Below are 27,370 nucleotides of genomic sequence, written 5' to 3'. Positions count from 1 at the left end.
CTGTGCAAAACTTTGGTTTAAGTGAAGAGGGGTGCTTGGTACATGCAGAAGGAGGAGTCTTGCAGTCTTGTGATATTGACTGTACCTGTGATAACATCAGTACAACATGTGTAAGGAGGTTTCCAGGAGACAAACAACAGTAGGAAAGCTATTACTGCATGGCCACTTGGGTGAGCAGTCAAGAGTATGAAACAAAGAAACTCCTTTCATTGTGAAGGTCTTCAAAACTCTACCTACACTCTCACAGTAATGGTTCCTGACTAGTACCTGCTGCATTCACACATCAGCTCACTCAAACTTCACTCTGACTTCCTCTGAGGAGAGTGTACAAGAAACTTCTGCTCAAAGTCAGGGTGAACAGATTCAGATATTTGAGTTCACACATGTACGATGTCAGTACATTTCCAGAAGTGCAGTTTGTGTGTTGAAAGGTGCTATACAGCCACAAAAGGTAACCTTGAGCGTAATGCTAATCCATCTGCAGCAATGTGAGACACTTACAGAAAAACTGAGGCACAGCAACAAAGAGAAAGTCGATGAGTGAGAACAAAACAGAGCCTACACCCAGGAGAGAGGGATTCCTCAGTCTCAATAAATCCTGTGATGTTTTTTCATTACCCTAATAATGCAGCTTTTATATCTACCACAGAAGAAGAAAAGAGGCACACTTTGTCTCTCACAGCTTGTCGTGTATTTCCAATGCACAGACTCAGAATTTGGCAACCTGGGATGAGAAAGCATTAGTTTCACACAGAACATAGACTGTAAAAATCTTGGACAGAACAACAGCTACCTCAAGTGAAGCCAAAACTTTTATAGCTCCCTCTGGTGACTGGCTGCAGTACAGGTCATTAAGCCCGCCTCCTTCATTATAACAGATGGAACATGAGTCAAACTAGAAAGTTAGAATAAAGATCAAATATATTTATCTCAGTTATGCTTTATGCTAATAGAAGTTAGTTCTTTCCATGCTTAATTATGCCCAAGTGTAAATCATTTACCAGAGAAGTTTGTTTTTAATGAGTTGTTTGATGTCAAAGAGATGATTGACTGAGTCATTGAACTTTGCATGCCCATTAGTATCCACTTGAAACACAAGAATCTGTTCTGCTGTGAACTGATGGACCTGAGGACTCTTTGATGTTTTATTGGGAAGTGTGTCTTGGTTAGCGGAGAGTGCATGACATCAATCCAGCAATCAGGTCGCTTCTGTTGCCTTGGCTCCACCAGCGCAAATTGTCAGCAGCAAGCGGCAACCTCAGATCTTGATAAATGAATGAAGCCGATGCTGAAGTTCTGGTAAATGGTAGATGGACTTGTACTTATATAGCGCTTTTCTAATCTTTCTGACCACTCATATCGCTTTTACACTACTCATCACATTCACCCATTCATACCTATTCACTCACTGATGGTAGAGGCTGCTACAGTGAGAGACCATCAGTGTTAGCTAATCTCATTCGTTCACATTCACACACCTCTGAACAACAGAGGGAGCAATTCGGGGTTCAGTGTCTTGCTCAAGGACACTTCAGCATGTCACTACCGGAGCTGGGATTGAACCGCCAACCTTCCAATTGATTGACGACCGACTCTACCCACTGAGCCACAGCCGCCCCTAAAAGCTGTAGGTCCTTAAGTGGTTGCTTGAGGCTGGATCCAAAAGCACGGAAGCCATGTACACACCCATTCATAAAAGCTGATCTTTACAGCAAAAACAACCTCATGCTGGGTCAACCAAATGATGGTTGAGTCAGTATTCCAACATGGTGTCCGCTCTCCATGGTTTTCAAAACTCCTCTTCAGAAACCCATGGCTACGTCCAGTCAATGGTTAGTTCCTATCAAGGCAGTATTTTGGCTTCACTTCTCACAATGGGAGGAGATGAAGGGCACACTGTTCATAGTCAATAGCCCGTATAATGAAAAATGCCCCAAAGAGGCCAATATGTAAGAACTATACTTACAGTGTCTTTTTATGTTTGTAGATCTTTGTCCTCTTGTATCCCCTTCTGTACAGTTGAGCACATTTTTGTCTCATGGAAAGTCTGTATGAGATTATTTCTCAGGTTTTTGCAGCTTAAAAACTCTTCAGGGCCTGTTGAGGGTGAGGTATGACGGTAACTACAGCAGTTCAACCAATCATTACTGGAAATTTCAGATCATATCTAAAAACTGTAATCTTCCTGCAGCCTAGCACTTTATTTTAATTTGTTTTTCTGTGCTGATGGACCAAAACAGAGCGGTACAAATAGAAAAGAAGGAGTGATACCTAGATTCTATGTGTGTGATCCTGTATTAGCAACTACAACAGAGTGTGTGTGTGTGTGTGTGTGTGTGTGTGTGTGTGTGTGTGTGTGTGTGTGTGTGTGTGTGTGTGTGTGTGTGTGTGTGTGTGTGTGTGTGTGTGTGTGTGTGTGCGCCTGTGCGTGTGCCTGTGCCTGTGCCTGTGCGTGTGGGGTTGTGCTCCATGGGTGCATGTGTGTGAATGTGTGTGTCTCGTGTCAGCCCTGGTTAGCATCACGGACAGTGGATGTGAGAGTTAAGGACACCTTTACCTTCCAGGCTTAGCTTTGTCTCTCAGCTGCTCTATCTCTCTCTCCCTTTATCTTCCCCTCTCCTTTCTCTTTCACACACTCTCGTCTTCTCTTGTTTTTTCGTCCTTTTGCCTTCACTCCCAACCCTTTTCCCCTCTCTCTCCTTCTCCCTCCTCGCGTCTTCCCTCCCCCTCCGGGCATCAGTCTCAGTGACTCTGTGTGTAGTGGGATGAAATATTTATCTGTATTGGCAGGCCCTCGCCACCCCCTCACCTCCTTCCTCCCTCACCGCCTCGCCTCCTCTCCTCCCCTGTGTCTGTCCCCGCTGTGATCATGTTAAAGGATTTCTCTGAACTGTCCCATAGTCCCCTCTCTATCTCCACCAGTAACTCAGTTTCCTTCTCCTCCTCTTCTGGTATGAAATCATTTTTCTTGGCTTCAGTATGACATGAATCATTTCTCAGGGGATGTTCTTATACTGCTTTTTTTCTCTTTCTGAAACGGACACCTTAATTTGAAAATCAGCCGATTGCTATTACAGATCTGATAGCGTCCCTGTATGGATGTGATGTTATTGCCACTATTTCTAAAAGTGCAGCAGAATTTATGAGAGATAATTTTTTGTTTTCGTCCGTAGGTTTGATGGTCAAAAAGTAAAGAACTGAAATAAATCGAGGAATACAAAGTTCCCCTCAAGACAGTCTTACTTAAGAAGAGTAGAGAAGCGCTGATTTTTCCGTGCAGCTGAATTATATAGTTCTTTAATTACCAGGACAGTTTCTTTTGAATACAATGAGATCTCACAGCTTCATTGGTCAAAGACAAACCTTAAGAACAACAGATGAGAATGAGAAACGAGCAGAACACTTACAAACAAGGTGACCAAAGCTCCTTTAAACTGCTGCTCTTAGATAACACATATCACATCGACAGAGGTTGTAAAGTTCATCGTGCACGGGCGATGTTTTGGGGCAGCTAAGAAGAATTACTTTGCGGTACAGATGTATTCTCTCAAACTCTTGTGAAGAGTTTTTTTCTGTTTTATGAAACATACTGAAGTTGTTTCTGATGTCTCTATATGACCTACAGAAACACACAAGACCAGCAGCTCCGAGATGAATTATTTCTATATTGTTATTATTAATGCCTGAAACCACCGCTGCCAGGAAGGTGTCGGATGATTGGAGCTACAGCACACTGCTGAAAAAGCCTTTTTCTCTCAGCAAAGCTTTTCCATGAGCGATGCATTTGACTGCTAGAAGGAAGCATATTCTATTTTTACAATTATTGCTTTCACATGTACAGAGATAAATGGTGCTGCTTTGTCCACAGGGGGCGCCAAAATCGACACAAACTAATGGCCCTTTTCCATCAGCCCGTCTTAGCCCTACTCTACTTGACATGACTCAACTCTACTCGGTTTGTACCTCGTGTCAGATACCAGTTTTTCGTACCTGCTCTGCTCTGGTTCAAAGCGAGCTGAGCCGATACTAAAAGGTGACGTTGACGGACTGTCGGCCATTGATTGGTCAGAGAATGTCGTCAAAGAAGAGTCATGAGCGCGACGCCCAACACAGGAATCAACCACGCCATTTTTTTAAAAAGGCATCAGTGCTCTTTGGCTCTTCTTTGCTTTCCTCTCTCTCTCAGCCTGCGACAAAAAAGCCACAGACTGAGCAGCAAGTACACCATTGCCTCCATGTCCTCCATTGTTTGTGATTGTTGTGTTTGTGTTGTGTTCAAAATGACGTGAACGCAGTTTCACGCAGCTGTGAGACGGTACTCGGACTGGAGGAAAAGGTGCCAAAACCGAGTAGAGCCGAGTCGAGTAGGGCTGGAACTGTATAGTGGAAAAGGGCCATAATAGTTCTTCCCAGGAGCTTTAAAAGAAGTGATTATTCTGCAAAAAACCAACCCTTTGAGTTAAGAGGATTCATTTCCAGGGAAAAGAGGGTTTTTCCTCTTCTTAGCTTCAAAACAGTAGTTACCTGTGGTTGCCATCAAACCTTCAGAGGCAGTACAGCAAAGAACTCATTTCCATTGGAATGTGTGGATTTTAATTAGGGCTAAAATATTTCAGTATCACATTGGTGCACAGATTGGTGGACACACTGAGGCCTTAATCCCACAACATGTGTGTGCACCATGTTCGGTCACAGGTTCGCCACACCTTCGGGAGCTGACCACGCCCACTCCGGTCAAGGCTCTTGTGTCAACTGGAAGCCCTGCAGCATTTCTCAAACACATCCCAGAAACATCTCTGCTCTGCCAACAGATACCAGCTAAGTAGAGGCTAAGTCAAGCATGTTTGAATGTGAACAGAGCAGATGGACAGGAATTCAGACACAGGAACAGTATAGAGCTTCTGGCCAATTTCTAAATAAAACGCCATGTACACAATCCCAACAGAATGTCAGATTGTACAGAAAAAACCCTCAATGATTAATCTCTCACAACTACAAAACAGCCACGAATCTATGATCCATGTTGTTCACAACAGGACGTTTAACTATTATCTTCGTCTGAAAATTACAGCACAGCAAAGTAGGACACAATTACAAATACCTGGGGGGAAAACATATTTAATGTAATTGTGTTCTCAGTCACGGGTAAGTCACAGAATAATGTCTAAATGAGTCAAACATCAACCTTTGTGTGGGCAAAGTAACCTGATATTAACATGTGGTTCTGTTTGTAATTGTATCATCTTGCAATGCCCATGTGATCTTGTAGTTCTCCTGGATCCAGCAGCGTCATGCTGTGTTATGCTGCAGAAACACTTCCAGTGGGGTAAGACGCCTGTCATCATTAATGTCAGGGGGAACTGGGCGAACACTCATGCAGTGGAATCAAGAGGTGATACCTTGTTCTGCATTTAAGTAGGTACCAAAGCCATTTCCTAACCTTTGTAGGTATCTCAACAGCTCTAATTATCTCATGTTGCCATAAGAAGAGAAAAAAATGGCTGTATATATGTAGGTGTGGATGTGTTACCCATAGACATATAAAGAGTAGATGCTGCATCGATCGCTACTACCTATTGGCGCTGACAAGCCGTGGGGTCGCCATCTTGGTCCGATCACCCACTCCACTTAGTGTAATCTGTTTGGCAGGCGCAATTCAGTGACAGTGCATTTAATCAATCATAACTCGCTGAATACTAAACTGATTTTCATGCTGGTTTTTTTTTCTGCAAACGTCATACATTCAGGTACGATACAGGACACATGGTTTGGCGTATTTTAAAATTCATAGTTGGCTTAACAGTAATTGAATATTGTGATATGTGAGATGTATGATAGGTATTTTGCCGCACAGTGCTCTGGCATCTTGAAGTCTCTGCTGCTTCAGTTTACATTTACAGGTAGGATCATAGGTAGGATGACTGTACCAAGATGGCTGCCGTATATCTTGCGCCCCAGCAGTCAATGCGGCGTCTACTCTTTATATGTCTATGGTGTTACCCGTACAGTGACAGCATCTTGTCATACCATGTTTCTTGATAGTTTGTTAACGATCGCGTCGTGGGAGATGCTGTGCCCACGAGAACTAGTATCACTTCTTCTCTTACCTCTCCCTGCTCCCTCATTAGCAACTCTCCATGTTCTATTCCAACTCCTCCCTGATGTGTACTTTCTGTTCTTCTCCTCCCTCACTATTCATCTAATTGTTCTTTACCCCCTCCCTTTACTTTTGTCTCCTTTTCCTCCCTTTGGCGCACGCTGAGATCCTGTTCTGCTCAAATCTTGTTCTACCAGGACGAGGAATACCAGCAGCAGTGAGCCAGTGTCCCTAAACTGTGTGGTTTTTGACATAGTGCAAAGAGACAGGGATGATTCTCTGTCGCAGCCTGCAGTGGCCTCACCCGTCAAAACACAACTGAGAGGTAGAAGAAGCAGAGAGACGAAGATGGGGCTGAAACACAAAGACAAGGCATTGCATATCATGTCCCTAAGTGACTGATGTTACTCCAGGGATTTAGTGACAGTGCGGGGAAAGTTTTAAACAATCACAAGTGTGTGTGGGTGACTGACACATGAATAATTGTCACCTCATTACAGCTGCCACTCTGCTGAACCACTTTAAACAATAAACAGCATCTCTGACTCACTGTTTTCCTCCGGCGTCTATCTCCGCTGAAAGTCATCAACCTTTCTGTTTCTTCATTTTTGATTCCACACACTTCTAACATCGCTCATTTCAATATTCTCTCTGTGTTTTGTCTCTACCTGTCGCACCTCACACATCTGTTGAGAAGGATTTGCATGCGACCTAATTGCAGAGAATGTCTCCGTTTGTGTGCGCGCATGTTTGCCTGTTTATCCATCGCCTGACAGTGACGTCTGTATCGCAAAAATATTTTGTGTTTGGGTGGCTTCATCCTGCTCATGCACCTAACAATAGACTCCTAATTAGCTGTGTTAATCTCCCTCTCCTTCTGTTTTGCTTTCTCTCTGCTCCTCCTTTCTTCTCCCTCCTGCTTGGTGTCGAGGCGCTGTGGGAAACATTGCTAAATATACACATGGAACAGCACAGGGAAACAGACGCTCTCATTTGGAGTTTGAAGAAGCGCTGAAAGTGTAAATTGAAAGGAGCGACGATGCAAATATAGCATTAGAGGAGAACAAAAGGCAAGGAAAAATAGCACTTTGTTATCTCTTGCCCTTTTCGCAAGAAGGAAACCGCTCAGACGGAGAGAGAGCGAGAGCAAGATGGAGAACGGGGAGAGAAATGGATGAAGTCCCCTCCCCTTTCATCTGGGAGCACCTTTACGACCTACTTTCTCTCTGTTTGCTCTGTAACAAACACTTCCACACAAACGCACACATCACGGCATTGCAATTGGTTTCTGCTGTTCCCGCTGGACTGCACCATGTCAATCAGAGCAGGAACAGAGGGGAAAAAACAGCCAGATGAAATGTAGATAAAAATGCGCAAAACGTCCCCTGCGAAAAAAAAAAAAAAGAGATGAAAGATATGGAAGAAGAAAAGTTTATCCGAAATTGAATGTCGAGATTTTGGTCTCTGGAGAAGGCTTCATCTCACATCAGTTTTCCAGCATTGTCAGATAATCAATGTCACATCTCTGTGTGAAAGGTTATGAACAAAGTGCTAGCTGGGGTGCTCACAGTACGATACAGAGCAGCAGATGAAGCCAGTGTGTGAGTGTGTAAGAGCACATGGCCGTTTTAGTGTGTATTCAGTGTCCCATATGAGGTGAAAGCCAGAAGGGGCTGAGTCATGTCTTATTCACTTAGGGAGACAGATGGAGACGCAGGTGTGTATTTTTCTACAATATGTGTGAGTGTCAGTAAACCCACATGGCCTTCAAAAGCCTACAGTATCTGATGCACTGTGGTGTGTGTGGATCACCTTCTTCATGACTTACTGTATGGCTTGTGTTAGGAAGTCATCTTACAGTAAGACATGAAACAACGTCTGTGTTATTTGACATTTCAATTTGGAATAGCTTTGTGGTGGCAGTGATTAAATTAGTTAGAATTGATGCTTAAAATGTACCGCACATACTTAAAGGCACAGTGAGGAGTTTTAACTAATTTTGAAACAATGTCACTGAGGTTATCAGCAAGTTGGTTATTTATTTCCCCTAAATTAGCAGCTGTGTTGAGGGTGGATTTTTCACAGAAACACCCAAATCTATTTGCAACATTCGCCTTGGAGGGCGTTTAGAACTCTGACGGTGCATTTGGCAGTAAGTTCGCGAGCAGGAGGGGTTTTCGTTTTTTTCTAGAATCTTCTTTAAGTGTACTCTTTTGTGATGGCTGATTGTGGAGCAGGATAAACAAAAATATATTTTTTTTTTGCTAAAGTATCATTTCAGCATTTTGTTCCAGAAACTCTGCAACCAGGGCTTTGTTTGGTGAAAGAGCAAAAATGGCTGTGAACAGCATTTAATGTTTATGTAAGCTGGGGAATGCCTCACTGCACATTATTCCGACATTTAATGGAACACTGGAGCACACGTTGTGACAATGTTAAATTGGTACATCTGGTCCATAGACTGTATAAATAATAGACGTAGTATCCTTGACATCACTCATCTGTTTCTGAAGCTCTGTTTTGAGGCCAATCGTCGGTGGGAGCCATATTGCTGCTGTCGAGCGATTGTGACGTAAAGAGGCGGGCTTTGAGCCACCTAGCCAACAGCTACAGTGTTCCCGCCTGTCAATCAAGTCAGCTGTGCCTCTCATTGGAAAAACTTGTAATCTAAATATCTTTGAAATGACCTCATCATGAAAAATTCTCCCCCCGTACAGTGTGCAATGATCGAATAATGAGCTGTTTAGACTACACTCATCTTTTGTACCAGGATGTAAACATGTTCATTTCTGCTGTAAAGATCGGCTTTTTTTAATTGGTGTGTATGTGGTTTCCGGTGCTTCCAGAGCCAGCCTCAAGCGGATCCTCAATGCACTGCAGTTTTTGCACTTCCACATTGGACTCATGTTTTTAGACTGGAGGTTGCCGCTTGATCTGGTCACATTCTGTCAGCTAACTTATGGTAACAAATCAGTTTTATCCTTGTTACGTTAAAGTTTATAATTTCATACAACTACAAATCAAAACATTACCTTATCACTCTGCTTCCTGCAAAATGTATATTAAGAAGATCTGCTTCCATTCATTTGCTCCCACAACACACACTTTGTCAAGAGCCACATCTTTGCAACAGTGGGTGATGGTGCTCATGGGAAATGCAGTCTATAAGAGACACCACCGATATCATCCAAAGGGGTCACCACAAACAACACAACATGAAAGTTCCTCACAGTGACTTTCATACATATTTACTTATAGAATGAACAAAAGCAAATTTACTTCATTCAATCTACTGGTTAGTCAGGAGAACAGCTTTAAAAAGCCTTCTTTAATAATGTTTTAACTGAAGGATGGGAGGAATGTGTTCAACAATACCAATTTCTTTTCTGTAAAGCTCCTGTGAGGAACTTTAGGTCTTGTTGATTTTGGTGACCCGTGGATAAAGCTTTACATTGAACCTCTCTGCTGATTTTGTCCTGTACATGTGCAGGTAGTGTTATTCTTTCTTTTAACAGCCTCACTCACTGTGGATCTTTGCTTTAGAAAATGTGAACAACTGCACGCTGTAACTCACCTCATCTGACTCCTACTCTGCAGCGGTAACTACAGGCATTCAAAATGATGATGTAGAGCTTGTTTATCTTTTCACTGATGGTCTTGTTTGTTTTTGTAGGTCAGAGGTATCAATATTACAGTCAGACTGTTTCATAACATTTCTCACAGGAGCTTTAACACACTTACAATCTTACATCCAAACTATTATTCAGTGCTTCATCAGGTTTGCTGAAAAGATAAAGGTGGCAGTATTTGAAATTCTATCTCCATGAGATACTCTAGAACGTGCTACATAATCTTTATATTAATATTACTATCGCATGTCATCCTGACTTTAAACTGGATCACTTCCAGAGTCACCTGGCCCCGGTTGTCTCACATTATCTCGTTTTGGCTGTGGTTAAAAATGGGAGTGACGTGATCTTCTGGAAAAGTTTTCAAAGTTAAGGCTCATGAAAAAGTCATGCAGAGAGACTTTGGATACACTTTGAAAAAGAAAATGTGAGGACGGAGCCTTGAGGCACACAACATGTGACTGTGAACTGTGAGGGGACGAACACATCAACTGACTCAAGGACTTTCTGCTTTGTGAAACAAAGAAAGGACCAACAGCAGGTATCACAAACCAACAAAGGGCATCAATCTTTCATCACATGTGGCTGTAACGCTGCTCTGCTGCGTGCTTGTTAAGGTCTGAAAATAAATGACTGAAAGAGATGAAGTACCTCACGTGGTTGTCCTCAAATTTCAGCAGTTAATCCGGCTATGTCTTAAAGCTTTAGCCGCGCCGGATTTTTGTGTGTTTGATTGAAAGTGAAATAATTTTAATCTGCTTCCTTTGAAGATGCTCGCCTGTGGACAAACATTATTTGACAGGGGTTTGAACTCTGCATTGCTTATTCGTGAAGAACAACCTGACTTTACTTACACTGGGGATTCTGGCAAACATTACAGCTGCTTAGTTTTAATTCCAATACATTTCTTGTCAGTGTAGGACAGAGGGTCAGTGCTGTACTAAGCTTAATGGCCCTGCACTACAGCCTGGGGTTTCTGCTTTGGCACTGCACTGTTTTTGGAGACAATTCATCTCCTGTCCTCCTCTCTCTTCTCTCTCTCTCCCTTCCTCTCTCTGGCAGGGATAGATTTATCAGTTCGTTTGATAAACTTTTTTCTCCACCTGTGTGTCCTGTATGAATTTAGTGTGTCTATTTGTACTGTGCCACGTGGGACTTATAGACTTTACAGAGAAATGGGCCAAACAGTGTTCAATGATAAAGCTCCCTCTTTACAATAGTCTATTACATTCACATTATTTTCATGGACACACACACACACTATCACACATGCAAACAGAGGCAAAAGAAGGCAAACAAACACTAAGTCAGAATGTAATCAGCTGCAGAAAGCAGTGGTGCTTCATATTCCAAACCCAACAATTCACTGTGAATGCAAACGCAGCCTCAGCATTTGCTACAATTGCAGAACAGGATCCTAGAAATCTACAGACACAATGGCCCACCTCACCTTCAGCACGCACACTCACTCAGACACACAAACATCCGTAAAGCACTGACCTCCCCAGCCATGTCCTGCAACAGACAGATATAGAGCAGCTTGGTGCTTTCTGCCTGTACTAAATCTCACCAGAAACACCACAGCTAAGGCATGACCTCTCTGGAGAGATTTATAGCACAACAACTGCACACACCACATCAAACAAATATTCCCAAGAGCACCTGGCTGCAGTGGCCAGCCTCAGAGTGGACAAGCATGAAGGATTAGACTGAGGTTTTTGTGCTGCAAATTCACACATATAGCATGCAAATTAGTGTCCTTCCATGGACATTCCCTACAGCTACTTCAGTTCGTGATCACTCTGCAAAACAGGTAAATCTCTGAGCTTATTAGACCTTGATTTATTTTAAAGGCTTGAAAACATAGTAGGAATGCACAATATGCTAGTCCAGTCATTTATTGGCTGATATGGGAATATTATTCATTAATGAGAGAATACAATTATATCCAGTAACAACAACCAATAAAAGATGCTTATATTTACTAATAAACAGGCCTACACATTCCAACACAGTAGGTGGTGGTATACAGTCGGCTATGACATACGAGAAGAAGAACAAGCACAGCTGCAACAAGCTGATCAAGGAGTAAAAATGGCGTCATCGGTGTGGATGTTTTTCACTGTTCCAGGGCAGGATAACACGGGAATTGCAACTTGCAGAAAATGTGCTGCCATAATCCAAGAGGAGGAAAAAAGTCCTCAAGCTAACACAACAAATCTTTTGATTCCCCTGAAAAGTCATCATTTCAATGATGTATCGAAGAAACACAAAGCAGCAGTAGCTACAGCTATCATTAACCCGGTGAGTGCCGTAGCGCTGATTTGAGAAGAGCAGAACGTTTACGAGTCAAATCTAAAACTAAACAAACGGGGCGCTGGTTGCCTTGCAGTCTAAGCGCCCCATATACAGAGGCTACAGTCCACATCGCAAGGGTAGCCGGTTCGATTCCCGGCCGGTCGACCATCTCCTGCATGTCCTCCCCCGCTCCCACCTTTCCCGTCTCTCTTCAGCTGTCCTATCGAATAAAGGCAAAAAGGCCAAAAATATAACTTAAAAAAACACTAAAGCAATTAAATACACAATCACTGCATTCAAAACACTTTAAAACACAACTTTTTCCAAGGTAAGACCAAGGATTATGCCACCTATATAGCATATTTGGAACTGTATCCTGAGTTTCCACTACTTGCATACATACTGCATCCCTACCTGCCCTGTACCATGTGATCTCTACACACGTATCAAAGTCTGATCAACAACAACAACAACAATGTCAGTTTCACCATGAACATATGAAATTGTGATGTTAGCTCAATGAGTAAGCTTAGTTTGACGTCCCAGTGGTTGGATGAAGATGTAAACTTGAAAAGACAGTGTTGCATGCACAGAGAGCTCTCAGTAAGAATATAAATGACAGCTGAAGAGTTTGAACTGTTCTTTGTTTTGGTGCAAGGAAAGAATATTGATGTTGATGTTAGCCATCATATACTGATATATGGGTTATTATTGGTTATCAGTTTCAGAGCAAAATAATCCATATTCTGAATCCTTAAAATGTGGGATCAAACTGTTTGAGTTGTGAGGAGCTCATAAAAACAGTGTTTGAAATGTAGCACAGACAGGTGAACACACATTCAGTGAGCATACTGGATTATCTGGCCTCAGTCTCTTGGAAGGAGGTCCTCCATCTTCTGGGTGGAGCATGTAGAACAGACGTACCTTGTTGGCATGTTTCTTACTCTGAGAAAGAGAGAGACAAACAGACAGACATATGAAGAGAGTCAGAGTGTTAGAGCATCAGAACTGGGTTTCATTTTATCATGTGAGCCAAAAGTCCACCACAGACTGTCACCTGTCAGATCGACAACTCACTCCCAGCTTTTATCTTTGTTTCAGCTGATGATGCTAGCAGACATTTTGCCCCCGGCTGGGTGACTAATGGCCTGGGCCGATCTGCGCTTTCCAAGAGCCCTGAGTAACATGTGGTGTGGGAGGTCATGCAGGGATAAAGGATCTTTACTTCATCTGCTGAAAGAAGTGAGTGAATCATTTTTAAGGTTCAAATTGTGATTGATTTGACACAATGATATCCTGCTTACAAAGAAATAAAAAGCGCATAAGCATATGGTGGGATCAAAGATTAATCTATATGCTTGTACAATAGATTTTTTTACACAATATCAGAGGCACAAAAAAACTGAGCTAATGGATTAAAAAACGCCTGTGTAACATTAAAAGCCTTTTGTTAAAGATGGTTCAATACAGAGCTGTTATGTTAATGGATTTTTGTGCCGCTAACAGAGTTGTAATCTGTGGCTGTCACAGGGCTTCGCACGATAAAGACCATAAGCTATAATAAAACCAATAGTGTTTTATGAAAGGACATTGAGTTGTCCTTCTTAAGCTGCTAACTGTCACTTTAATGCAGAACAATGAAAATCACTGGGCATACTGCGGGGTAAAGATTAGTGTGTGTGCGTGTTTGGACAGCTCTGTGTGTTTGTTGACACAGCTATCTTGCTCCATATACATACTCTTTTATTGGCATGCTCTGACCTTCACTCCCTCCTACAATATAAATTCTATTATTATCTGCAAAATGCCACAGTGGCTGCAACTTCCAAGAAGCAAGTGTCAACGCTGGATGTGTATCTTTACTGCCACATGTACAGTTAATTTCAGTACTGTATGTCTGACTGCAGGGACACGGGTCTGCAGTCAGAAGGGGTTAAATGTCCTCTTTTGGATGAATGACAGATGAGGCTGATCTTACTCAGGTGAAGGACAGAGCACCAAGGGATTGGTGGCCCACAAGATCAGCCTATGTGCTGAGGTAGGGTTTTTTATCTGCAGCAACAACCTGTTGGTAAACTCAAGTCCACACATTATCAGGTATGATGTCTGTGAAGGTTCTCAGTCATCCAGGTCATGGTAATCCAAAGCTTGATCCGTAAGGCAACTGGACTGGTAGAAATTCTTGAAGACGTTTCCCCTCTCCTCCGAAAAGGCTTCTTCATTTCAGACCAGACTGGGCAAGAGCTCGAAGATATAAGCCACTAACAGTCGTGGGTGTGTCTAGGAGTCACTAAGGGTCCTAAGTGGGGTCGTTAGTCTTATGGAGGTTCAAGGAGGTTCGGAGGAGAGGTGAAACGTCTTCAAGAATTTCTACCAGTCCAGTTGCCTTACGGATCTTTTGATTATCAGGTATTATGCATTACTGCCAACAGTGGGCTCATACATACAGTAGTCCTGCCCCTCATAATGTAAGCATTAAACACTCTATTTCCTGCATTATGATGAACTGTTACACATCATTTTGGGCCGTTTCTGCATCATTCTTTGATAAAAATCCACTCCCCTGTCTTTATTGAATCTTCTTTGAAGGAGTAACATTTCCTTCAGTGCCATCAAATCTATGAGAAGTTAATTAGTTTTGATGCAAACAAACAGTTTGACTTTATGAGCTGTTGGCTGTTCCAGCAGGATTTCAGCACTGTGTTGTCTCTGTATACAGTTATGTATACGTATGCACAGTAAATGTGTAGTTTTGAATTACATTACTAGAATAACTTTATATTCACTTTGTGCACTCGCAAGAATGAGATTGAGATTATCTGCAGAGATTGATTTATCATGAACAGCTTTTCCCCGTGTGGGAGTCACTTTACCACTTAATCCATAAAACTTGTGGAGTGCTGATTTGTAAGTAACAATGTGCGTATAGGTTGAAGTCTACAGTCATGGCCAAAAGTTTTGAGAATGACTATAAACTATTAATTTTCACAAAGTCTGCTGTTTCAGTTTTTATAATGGCAATTTGCATATACTCCAGAATGTTGAGGAGTGATCAGCTCAACTGCAATTAATTGCAAAGTCCCTCTTTGCCTTGAAAATGAACTTCATCACCAAAAACACATTTCCACTGCATTTCAGCCCTGCCACAAAAGGACCAGCTAACATAATTTCAATGACACACAGGTGTCACACACATTAACACAGGTGTGGGTGTTGATGAGGACAAGGCTAGCGATCAATCTGTCATGATTGAGTGACTGGACACTTTAAAAGGAAGATGGTGCATGACACCATTGTTCCTCATCTGTTAGCCATGGTTACCTGCAAGGAAACATGTGCAGCCATCATTGCATTGCACAAAAAGGGCCTAACAGGGAAGTTTATAGCAGCGAGTAAGATTGCACCTCAGTCAACCGTCTATCCAATTATCAAGAACTTCAAGGAGAGAGGTTCAATTGTTGCCAAACAGGCTCCAGGGCACCCAAGAAAGTCCAGCAAGCGCCAGGACCGTCTCCTGAAGGTGTTACAGCTGCGGGATCGGGCCACCACCAGTGCAGAGCTTGCTCAGGAATGGCAGCAGGCAGGTGTGAGTGCATCTGCACGCACAGTGAGGCGAAGACTTTTGGAGGAAGGCCTGGTGTCAAGGAAGGCAGCAAAGAAGCCACTTCTCTCCAGTAAAAACATCAGGGACAGACTGATATTCTGCAGAAGGTACAGGGACTGGACTGCTGAGGACTGGGGTAAAGTCATTTTCTCTGATGAATCCCCTTTCCGATTGTTTGGGGCATCTGGAGGAAGGCTTGTTCGGAGAAGACGAGGTGAGTGCTACCATCAGTCCTGTCTCTTGCAAACAGTGAAGCATCCTGAGACCATTCATGTGTGGGGTTGCTTTTCGGTCAAGGGAGTGGGCTCTCTCACAATCTTGCCTAAAAACACAGCCATGAATAAAGAATGGTACCAGAACGTCCTCCGAGAGCAACTTCTCCCAACCATCCAAGGGCAGTTTGGTGATGAAGAATGCCTTTTCCAGCATGATGGAGCACCTTGCCATAAAGCAAAAGTCATAACAAAATGGCTCGGGGAACAAAACATTAAGATTTTGGGCCCTTGGCCAGGAAACTCCCCAGATCTTAATCCCATTGAGAACTTGTGGTCAATCCTCAAGAGGCGGGTGGACAATCAAAAACCCTCAAATTCTGACAAACTCCAAGCATTGATTATGCAAGAATGGACTGCCATCAGTCAGGATTTGGTCCAGAAGTTGATTGACAGCATGCCAGGGAGAATTGCAGAGGTCTTGAAAAAGAAGGGTCAACACTGCAAATGTTGACTTATTGCATGAATTCTGTGTAATTCTCAATAAAAGCTTTTGATACTTATGAAATGCTTCTAATTGTATTTCATTATACCATAGAAACATCTGACAAAAACACCTAAAAACCCTGAAGCAGCAGACTTTGTGAAAATGTAATATTTGTGTCATTCTCAAAACTTTTGGCCATGACTGTATATCAGTTCACAAAGAAAGACTCTGACAGGGCTCTGTACCTGCTGCTCCAGAGCTTAGATTGGATCCTCTGCCCCCCTGGGACAAGAACAACACACCCCCCACCTCACATGCCTCCTCACTTGTCCTCTACTTTAACGCTTTTTGTCAGTGCTTGTGTGTTTGTGTGTTTGTGTTGTGTTTATCGGTGTATAAACGTCCGTGCAGCTGATGGCTTTGGGATATGCTCTAAAAGGGGGGCCTGGTGTCACCATGGTTACCTTGCGCTGTCCCTTAGAGCTCACCCCGCTCTAATGGACTATGCATGTCTCTGAGTTTCTTCTCTCTGAGTGTCAAATCAGACAGTGGTGTGAAAGAATCATGTGCCTCAGCTCTCTATGGGACATGAATGCAAGGGAAATGTGGTGTTTCACCGATCCCTGAACAGTTTGATCATTGCTTAATCTGTGCAGCAGGAACTGGACTTTAAAGTCACTCAGACTCTCTGGTTTGTTTGTATTCCAACTGCATGAGTCATGGCTGTTTATTTGTTAGCATTTGGATGTTGTCACAGACAGATAAAGGCACTTTCAAAACTCCTGTATAGACCAAAGTTTGTGAACACCTCACAAAAGCTTTTCTCACAAAAGGCGAAGAGACACATCGACCTCGAAGCAACAGATAAGACATTCACAGTCATTGTAAATAAAGAGTTGTAATCACAGCATCAAAATACAGTGCAGATTTTAAAAGGAACAGTTAATAATTCAGTGTTGAGTGAACATTAATACCTGCAGAAAGGTGTAAGTAACAGTCAACAAAGCTGTTCCTGCTTCTTCAAAATTAAAAACCAGAGGTGAGTTCAAGGTCAGCAGTGTTTGTGTTGGTTCATGAAACATCTGCTGATGCTGATGCACAATAGACTGACAGCTTTGAGCTTCTCTGTATGTCATTCAGAAGACTGCAGGGGGCCTAAAGTGAAACAGGTCCCACAAAGATTCAGAGCCACTGAGAGCACTGCAGTGTTTCAGTAATGCTCTCCGGTCTCTTCTGCCATCCTGGACTGGAAAACAAATTCAATATAGTGGGTTAAGATATGAACTTTCCATTCAGTGTCAATCGACAAAGTGGAAGTTTGGATCATTGGTTCTTTTCTTTTTTGGTGCCAAACCTATTTCAAATATCGATAGTGCATTTGCGGTCTGAATTATACTGAATTTGGCTCAAAGAAAAGATCAAAGTGGTAACTTTGGATGGTGTGTGAGTCAATTGGAAAGTGCTTTAGATGGCATCTGGGGCTAAGGCTAAGAAAGAAAGAGACTACAAATCCATCCCTCACTTTAATACTTGTTTTTTAGCCTCATTAGTGTTGTTGTTTGGTATTTAATTCTAGATATTTTTTATTTAAACTACATATGAAGCACAAGTGTAACATCATGTAGTTAATCTATAAAGTAGATGGATGTCCACCAATTTTCAGGTTGCACTGTATTCAAGCCATGTGATGCATGATGAAATACACTAAAGAGCTGCACCTGTATGAAAACACATTTTTGTTTCATAGTTTGGTTCAAATGTTTATTTTAGGAGGACAGAGAACGGACAGAATCAATGGGATGGTGTTTTCTGCTATTAGTCGAAATCTTATTTATGCATAGATACAATTGGAGGTTGTTTTATTTTTGTTATATTAATCATAAATACGACACATTATGGGCTAAACAAGAAGACTCAGAGATGTCATACTGACAGCAGTTATAAACATATACCACAGAAGAAGAAAAAGGAAGACTGCATGCACAGGCACTTATGCTGCAAAGCTCTGACTAGGAAGGCAGACAGACCCCTGGATGCTGACAGAGTTGATTGATACCTGACAGGACTGTTGTTTTGTAAGACCTCAGTGGCTGACAGTGGTGAGCAGCCTGCATATCCAAGGTCATTGGCTCAAATCCAGTTTCAGTCTTGTATCTGAGACTAAAGTGTACTGTAAAACTATCATTTAAGACCCAACATAACATGTGACAACAAATCACTGTGAAAGTGTGAAGAATTTAGCAACAGTAACACCTTAAACGGTGAAAAATGTTCTAAACAAAGATGATTGATCAACATCTACAAATAGTCGGTGAAACAAACTTTAAACAGTGGCAACAGACGTCTTCTAAGTTTTCCTTCTGCTGCTGAGACAGTGGCGGAGGTAGAGACACAAATAAATGGCATCAATGTAAACTTAACAGCGCTGTGTTTGTCTGTGAAGGTTGTTTGCACATCATGCCTTTTATGCGTCTGCAACACTGTCATGTTATGAAAAACCGCACACACTGACCCCCATATCGCCCTGTTATGGGGTTCAGTGCGGAACTAAAAGGCAGAGTTACAGCAGAGCTTGGTTTTGATGTTGCAGAGGAAACTAATGTAGAAAAGCTACAGGCCCTCTCCTCTGATCTTCTGATCTGTGTGTTTGATTTAGGGACTGGGCCAGGCTACTCATACTCACACTCACTTGTGTGTTGTGGAGTTAAGGAGAGGCCAAGTCTGAATGGTGTGTTTACTAACAGGCTTCCTGTTAAAGAGTGGTGGTGGACAAAGCTGTTATGGTGTGTAGGCATTGTGCTACATGAAAAAATATCTGTGTCTACTCATGCTTTTTTTTTTTCTTCCTTTTTGTGGACAGTCATTGAAATAATTGGATCCTTCATTAAAGCCATGATCCTGTACCCTGAGTTTTGGGATCCGTGGCAGCTGTAGTATCAGCCGTTGAGTCATCAATGCATTGAAATGTATAATAGAGAACGAGGGCTTTAAGAAGATGGTACACACTGGAACCAGGCTACGTCATCCCATCATGGAATTAATGGCATAGTTGCTATTGTAGCACAGTTATTTTTAACACTTGGTGCTACAAATTTAGCTCATGCCAAGGTGTGCACTTTAAGGTGTACTGCTGTTTTATTCAATTTTGTAAAAAAATGATTCAAAGGTAGAATTCATTCAAAACAGTCTGACACAGGACTGCCACCAGATCCATGTCTGGTGCGTCTCCAATCTGCTGCGGTACAGCTCTGTGCTCTCTTGCCGTCAACACCCACCAGTTGTGTTTTCAGAACGTAGCACAGAGCAGGACCGCCGGACAGCTGGAGTCATGTTGACTCCAGGCCTGACTCCGCTCATCATGACAGTTTGTTGTTGTAGTTAAGTGAAAAAATGATCTAGTGATCACAGTGTTTTATTCTGAAAATTAACCCGATGCTTTAATTTTGTTATGGTGCCCGACTTCCCGATGCAGTCGATATGCTCTGTGAAGATTGATGCGTCCTGCTCCAGCATCTTGCAAAAATAGAAGTCTTCCATATCTGATCCGTTGCGTTCTGGCGTGCTGGATCAGAGATGCAACCGGAATGCAACGGAGCAGATTCAGTGGGAGTTAACACATTGACCAGAATAGAAAAATCAGATCTGGTGCCGTGATAGATCGGAGACGGACTGCACACAGATCTTGGGGAATTTCACCATAAACCAATCAAAAATAATGCCTACATTTTTTAGTTTCACAACTGTTAGAAGGTGCTGTAATGAATCTGATCTGATGAATGATCTGAGTATTTCGTCTGTGCAGTTTATTGAATCAATACTTAGGCATATCGATCTATATCGGATCAAATCATGGACCAATGAATCCAAATCAAAATGATTTGTGAAGTTCCTGACAAAACCAAGCCCTGCCTGGTATTAGTGAAGCTACCTTCTGCTCTTCTTAATATATCTTACCTTCTGTACTCATCAAATCTAACCCACTAAAAGTCCTTCTCTTAATGTTCCTCTCTGATGTGTCTCCTTGATCTTCTGACCCCTGCTGATACTGTTTGTGAAGGCTGACACAGAAGACCCACTCTGACTCAGCCCACTCGTTTTTCGGCACAACTCAAGGCTGTGGGTTCTTTTGTCAGAGTGAGGTTGACAGACACAAATAGATCTCTTTCATGTGAATTTGGTTGGTACACAGGCACATACACAGTGTTCTGGTTCTGAGTTAATTCTCTCCAGATAAGAACCTTGTCCTCATTAGTCTGCTTGTTAATCCCAATTGTGTCTTGTAATCAAGGACGACCTCAATGCAACACAGGCACAGGAGCAGGCATGCATATGTGCCCATGCACACGCACACAAGTACACACACACACGCACAGATAGATTCTATTTAAAGAGCGAACAGAGCTGATTATTTAATGGCTATTCATTAAATTACTCTGAGTGAGTCTGCTGAGAGGTAGACAACATTAAAATAAAGTGAGTGTGTGTGTTTGTTTGTGTGCAAGTGGCTGGCATTACCATACTGCATTAAGTCTATGTATAATGGATGAGCACTGTTTTGAACGGCACAAGCACAAATTGGTACAAATAAGGCTGATGCAAAGTGCACAGTGCTGGGAACTGCCTGCTCAAGCAGTGGCTGCAGTATCGCATTTTTTGTTGTTGTTGTTTTGAGCGAGCATCCTGTTCGAGCAGAGACGAACTCACCTCATAGTGAGCGGTGCGCTGGGACTCGGAGATGAGCTGGGCATTGCAGATGTTACAATAGCTCTCTGTGAACAAGCCTCCATCCACGACGCCCGCAGACTTCATCTTCATCTGAGACTACACAAACACACAAACACACACACATAAGAATATGATTAGAATGCAGGACTGAATAAAATGTCAGTGAACCATACACTGTGTGTTAGAGGTGCACGATCATGCATGGATCTGATCTCAGTATAGAAATAGTTTCATTCAGAATGACAGATTCACAGTGACAGTTCAGCCCAAAATATGTTGATCCTCTCTGTCAGAATATTCTCTCATGGATGATTTTGGCTGCAGTCTTGGAAACATGGCCTGAGGCTCTGGCTCGACTTTCTGCATTTTACTTAACAGTCAGTTGTTAAATCTATGTATATGTATCTTTTTGCTTTTGGAATCATTTTCATACTGAACAAGTGAACATTCAAAAACAAAAAAAATGCTTTAGTAATGGTGTTATTAACTAAGACCTGAAATGTTTCAAAATAAAAGCTCAAATACACCCAATGAGGGAGTGATATTTTATGATCCAAGAACATCTCCCTACAGTAAAGAATGAGCTATATTCAAAGTGTTACACAGGGTCAAGGTATGATATTGATTCATACATGTGTTAAAAGCATCCAGTACAATGCTATGAACAGAAAACTTCTTTAATAAATATTTAGATGTGCACCAATTACACATTTAAAAAAAATAATTTAAAAGAAATAAGTAAAAATGTAGAGAAAGCAAAATAGAGGTTAAAAGTCAACAAACGGGAGAACAGAGAAACAGGAAAGCTGAAGACAGTTAGCATGTATAAACCTTCATTTGGTGCTACAGCGAGTCACGTAAGGAGACAAAAGTTGGCTGTTGATTAGACTAGACTGAGTTTATTGTTTCTATGGACACATTAAACCACAACAATATAACAGACTGTGTTTTAGTGGAAAACAGAAAATCATTTAAAAATCAATAATTGTGTTAATGGGCCTTTGGGGGCTTTTAGGGCCAGCCTCAAGTGGACACATGCGGAACTGCCGTTGTATTTTACTTTGCATTGACTACATTTTCAACACCTCAGGATCCCGCTTCGTCAAATCAACCTGTTGTGCAAATATTGGGAGTTTCATCATAAAATTAATGCATCATGTATCCTTAGTGATCTGCAGTAAAATAAATAACTCCAACAAGCATAAACACTGGTCACAAGAAAGAGAAAGAAATACAATACTGGGCTTTGAATTAAACATAAGGGGAGTGAAGTAAGAACAGTTCCGACACTGTTTTGTAATATAGATCCCACAAAGTGCAGTAGTGTTGTTTCAGAAGAATTAAAGTTTCATTTCTTTTCTTCTGGTGTCTTTTTAGAAGTCAGGTTTATCAGAGGTTTCTTTGGTCTCTGTTGATAATGTGGAGTAGCAGTTGGAGGATTTCAGGTTTCCTTCGTCTCTGTAATCACACCTAATATATGATCTCAACTGTACAGGACTCAGAAATCAGTGTGATTTTGATATGATTACATTATGCCAAAGTCAGATTACACAATACCATCCTGATTACAGCACGATCCAGCAGACACGGGGCATGGACAACAAGCGTTGCCACATCCGGGACATTTCATGTCACAACAAAAAGATGAGCATGTTAGATTCTTTTAGCCTTCAGTTGAATGTTTCTTCATGCCTGTGAGTTTCAACACAAAGCAATCTGCAGAGCACAACTGTAAACATGGTGTATCGAAAGAGAAGAGATGCAGCTAGGTGGAACTGTGAGAGAGAGTAAAGGTTCTTTGAGCTCGGAAACAAATCTTGTTCATGTTTCCTTGAGGGACTACTTCTGTTTATTTACGATCTTGTTTCTGGAGGTTGGCTCCCACTCCTCCTTCTGATGACATCACACCTGTCATGTATATAACAAGGAAGCAGTCTCAGAGCTGTCAGGAACTGAAGTGATGTGTTGAAGTCCAACAATGGAGGCTGCCATTTTGGAAAGGCTGACTCAACCTAACCTTTGGTCAATCTAGAAATTGGTGAAGAGGGGGAGCTGAGGCGGCCTTATCTTTCGCAAATGTATCTACGGTTCACAATAATATTGTCACCTCACTTAGTGTATATGAACCATAGACTGCATAAATTATGGACGTAGTATCCATGACATCATGTAGCCTCTCGTAATGGAAAACTCATAATCTTAATATCTTCAAAATTGCCACGTTATGAAACTGGTTATGAAAAATTCACCCCTCGTACAGTGTGTGCTGATTGAGAAATGAGCTATCCAAACTACACTCATGTTTTGTACCAGGCTGTAAACATGTTTATTTCTGCTGTAAAGATTGGCTTTTTAGAATATGTGTGTATGTGGTTTCTGGTACTTCAAGAGCCAGCCTCAATTGGACACTCGATGAACTGCAGTTTGTAATACTTCCTCATGGGCTTCAAATTGATATGAACACACCCATGGGCTATTCCGACTGAATCCATTTCTGTACCCAGCTTTTTCTGTTGCTTAGCGCCGCTCGAGTGGCTGCTTGTTGCAGCAGCTCTCTCTTCGTTGTTCCCTTTTTTTGACAATTTTTTCATGTCTGATTAGTTATCTTTGTATTTGGAGCCTGTCATGACTTTTAATGACTCATTTGTTGACCATGGACACCAAACTGGCCACTTTGCAGTTTTTTTTTTTTGCTATTTTTGTTCCCATGTGTGTCCGGAGATCCTGCGTGTTTCCATGGTAACATTATTTACATGCAAGATCAGCTGTCAGCAGCCGTAGCATGTTGATGCTAAACGATGCTAGGCCCGATGTTCCCTGCGAGCTGAAGGAGGCAAGGACGACGTGCTGGTATTGAGGTGCAAGCTAAAGCACTGCTGGGGACTGTAAGATCTATCTACGATAAGGTGGACGAGCTAACCCAGCACCAGAGGGAATATTGGCAGAGTAGCATCATGCTAACAGAGCTAACACCGGACACGAACGCCACATTGGTAGGATTTCACCTGCTGTGGGCGGACAGGATACAGGAGAGCGGGACTGAACTAACTGGTGAAGAAGGCCAGCTCAGTCCTGGACTCTGTGGAGGTGGTGGCTGACAGGAGAATTATGGCCAAACTGTCATCTCTGATGGACATTTCTTTTTCTATATATATTCTTGTACTGTAACACCTTCTTGTTTGCTGCTGTAACTCCATAAATTTCAGCGTTGTGGGATGAATAAAGGAGTATCTTATCCTATCTTGTCTTAAACATTCAGAATGTAGCAGAATAGTGGATATTTTAATATGGGTGTTAAAGGGGCTGTCTTAGCTTTTGTAACCAGCTTCAATGTTGACACTCAAGGAACTGCAGTTTATAATACTTCCTTATGGGCTTCAATTCACGTGGCCGGAGGTTGCCGCTTGATATGAACACATCCATGTGCTATTCCGACTGAATCAATTTCTGTACCCGGCTGTAAACATACTGAATGTAGCTGTAATAGTGGGCATTTTAACATGGGCGTTAAAGGGGCTGTCTTAGCTTTTGGAGCCAGCTTCAATGTGGACACTCATGGAACTGCAGTTTGTTTCACTTCTGCATTGACTTCATTTCTCAACAATGGAGGATGCCACTTGGTCAGGTAAAATCATAAAAGTCATTGACTGTACTCATCAGTCTGAGGAGCGCTGCTTGTTTTAAGTATTCCTTAGGTTGTCTATTCAGGATGTTTGTACAACTTACACCTAATCTTTTGAATTCTCCTCACCTCAAGAACAAACGGTCTCAGTGTTTTACACCAGGAAAAAAAAGAACAAAGGTTTCTCTCCCAATCATGTTTTCTCCGACACTCTTCAGCAGGGCATTGGGATCTCCGAGTTGATCTACCCAGCATTAAAGAAGAACTTTCATCTCCTCTTCTCTCCTCTCAGACTCTGAATACAGTCTGCTGTTGAGATGGAATCTATAGCCCTGCTCTAGATTTTTAGATTCAGTTATGTGAAGAAAAATATCACTCTTTACATAAACTTCCTGAACTCTGGCAAAAAAAAAAGCAAGGCTTTAAAGTGACCAGTAAAGCCAAGAGAAACTTTGTTAGGATTATAGTCTCTGATATAATCTTTTAAAAGGTCTCAAGAAAGAATCCCTGGTGAGAGACAGTGTCTGTAAACCTTCTCTTTGCATGGACTGCCTAACCAGTAAAACCATGGAGACCCAAGCATCCCACTGAGAGCAGCGGCCGTGGGTTCCTAACAACCAGGCAGCAGTGTTTTCTTTCACTGCTGTACTGATAATAGAAATGGTTTAATGATGAGCCCTGTGGTCTTGTGCTAAATTTTCTATTCTCTTCATTACGTGTGTGCTGTAGGCACTGCTCTGACAGGGTTTGGGTGAGTAAGGGGTCTGTAGGGAAGCGTCCAGGAACATCAACCATTAAACTGGATGAGCTTCTTTCCCAAAGGAAGCGACAGAACAGAGTGCTTAAAGGGGCAAAGTGCTTCACAGTGCAGGATCCATGGATGCTGCAGAGGTCAGCTCTGGTTAGTTCGAAAGACTCTGACCTTTTGTCCTGCATGGCTGTCCCGGGATTCGCAACATTAGTGATGAGATCAGACCCAATGTTCTGCATGTGTCAGCAGAGAGGAGAAGTGACAGGAATTGATGGTCTTTATTTCAAGTCTGGTGTAGTGTAATTACCTTTAGCCGATACATTTGCTCAACACTCCCATGCACACATTCACACACATGCAAATGCACACACGCAACTGGTAATTACCCCTGTCTGTTTTCCTTGTCTGTTTAGTGCACCCTGGACCCTCCAATTAACCGCAGACGTGCTGCACAGACACTTCTCCCATTATCTAATTCAATTTACAAAATGAAACCCTTCCATTAAAATTAAATGACAGTCCAGATGTGTTTCACTATAAACGCATTACCTTACAAGTTCTACGTGTCTGTGAGGTGTAATATTCTTTCTGAAATGTCACAGATGACAAGCAGGTACCTGTTTTGTCTAGAGGCAGGGACACATTATTACCTCCACGATGTGAGGTGTCCTCTGAGACATCATGAGACAGAGATATTTGGCAGACTGACACATTTTATTTTTCCGCAGTATTTGTGTCTTCCAGTGTTTTGTGGCCCTAAAAGAAAAAAAAAGACCTTTGCTGTCTTCTGAACGTCAGCCAGGCAGAAAGGAGACTATCTTTTAATCTTTTGCCTAATTAAAAGTGATAGTGACTGCAGGAAATATCCTTATCGTCCTAATATCTATATTACCTCTGATTATTACATGCAAAGATGGAGGAAGAAGACTAATTAATGGAGGCAATCTGTTGGTGAGATTAATGGAATGGCAGGCCCAATGAAGCGAAAAGATGGATAGACTGATAATGGGGGGAAATAATGAAAGGAGGAAGGAGAGAGGAAAAAAAAGGGCATTGAAGGTAGGGTTATAATTGGAGCACTGAGTGAGATATCTTCATGTTCCGTGGTTTAACGGGTCTTCATGTGAGAGAGGTTTCATTTCCATCTTATGAAATGGACTCTTACTGTAAAATATCTTTTTAGAGAATCAAATAAATGTCAACATTAGCATCAATTTACACAGCAGCATGAACCACACACAGGCACAAGTTATATTTAGTATCAGCAGGCATCTTTCCATTGCTTCATTACAGTTTAGCTTTCTAGAGTTACAGTATAATTTGCATCTTATTTTTCACTCGGTTGCACGAAGAGTTCACTGTATGAAACTGTGTAATCTTTGATGATGGAGGTGTCTTATAAGCAAAGAGAGTTTATATATAGATGCGTGTCAGCAGGTCAGCATGCAGTTAAAATATTTCTAAATCTATTTCATCATCAGCTTTTAGTGATGGAGCCTGCCTGTTGGAACAGTTCAATCAGAGTGGACTGTTGATTAGAGTTAAAGCTCCAGTGAGGAGTTTTTAGCTGGCCATTTAACAGACTGAAATCATTAGTGATGCCTCTTTATGACCTAATAAAGCAAACAAGACCATCAACAACAACAGTGAATGTTTTTATATGGATATTTTTAATTTCTGAAACCACTGGTGCAGGGTAGGCTTCAGACTAAAGGCTGATTTATACTTCTGCGTAGAATCGATGTAGCCTTCGCCGGGGGTTCCGCTGACTCTGACTTGCACCTCCTCTAAAATGTATCTACGTGTAGAATCGACGCAGACCACAAACCCTGTGATTGGTCTGCTCTGCGCCTTGTATTTCCCTCATTTACAGCACTTCTGGGATCCCCACTCATTGGCTGTGTATTTCATCTCCTCCTCTCTATTCTTCCCTGTATGTCTGTAT

The 27,370-nt window shown here is 42.0% G+C and overlaps 1 protein-coding gene and 1 long non-coding RNA gene across 3 annotated transcripts in view; one reads left to right on the top strand and one right to left on the bottom strand.

The window, feature by feature from the left end:
* Positions 1–27,370, bottom strand: part of zgc:171482 (zinc finger protein) — an 83,173-nt gene that overhangs the window by 42,038 nt on the left and 13,765 nt on the right. Inside the window, exons 2-3 of one of the 2 annotated variants that reach the window (XM_034682531.1) lie at positions 21,032–21,148; positions 12,862–12,969 (exon numbers count right to left, since the gene is read on the bottom strand). In XM_034682531.1, the coding sequence (XP_034538422.1) occupies positions 12,862–12,969; positions 21,032–21,142 (219 nt within the window). In that variant the 5' untranslated portion in view covers positions 21,143–21,148. The remainder of the gene's footprint in view (positions 1–12,861; positions 12,970–21,031; positions 21,149–27,370) is intronic. The other variant, XM_034682532.1, reaches the window with a different exon arrangement.
* LOC117812012 overlaps positions 1–27,370 on the top strand; it is a 67,053-nt gene that overhangs the window by 35,246 nt on the left and 4,437 nt on the right. The window contains exon 3 of the long non-coding RNA XR_004631106.1: positions 13,126–13,266. This is a non-coding gene — a long non-coding RNA (uncharacterized LOC117812012). The remainder of the gene's footprint in view (positions 1–13,125; positions 13,267–27,370) is intronic.

The sequence above is a fragment of the Notolabrus celidotus genome, chromosome 4, assembly GCF_009762535.1.
Source record: "Notolabrus celidotus isolate fNotCel1 chromosome 4, fNotCel1.pri, whole genome shotgun sequence".
Taxonomy (NCBI): domain Eukaryota; kingdom Metazoa; phylum Chordata; class Actinopteri; order Labriformes; family Labridae; genus Notolabrus; species Notolabrus celidotus.
This window is presented reverse-complemented; position numbering and strand designations above follow the sequence as displayed.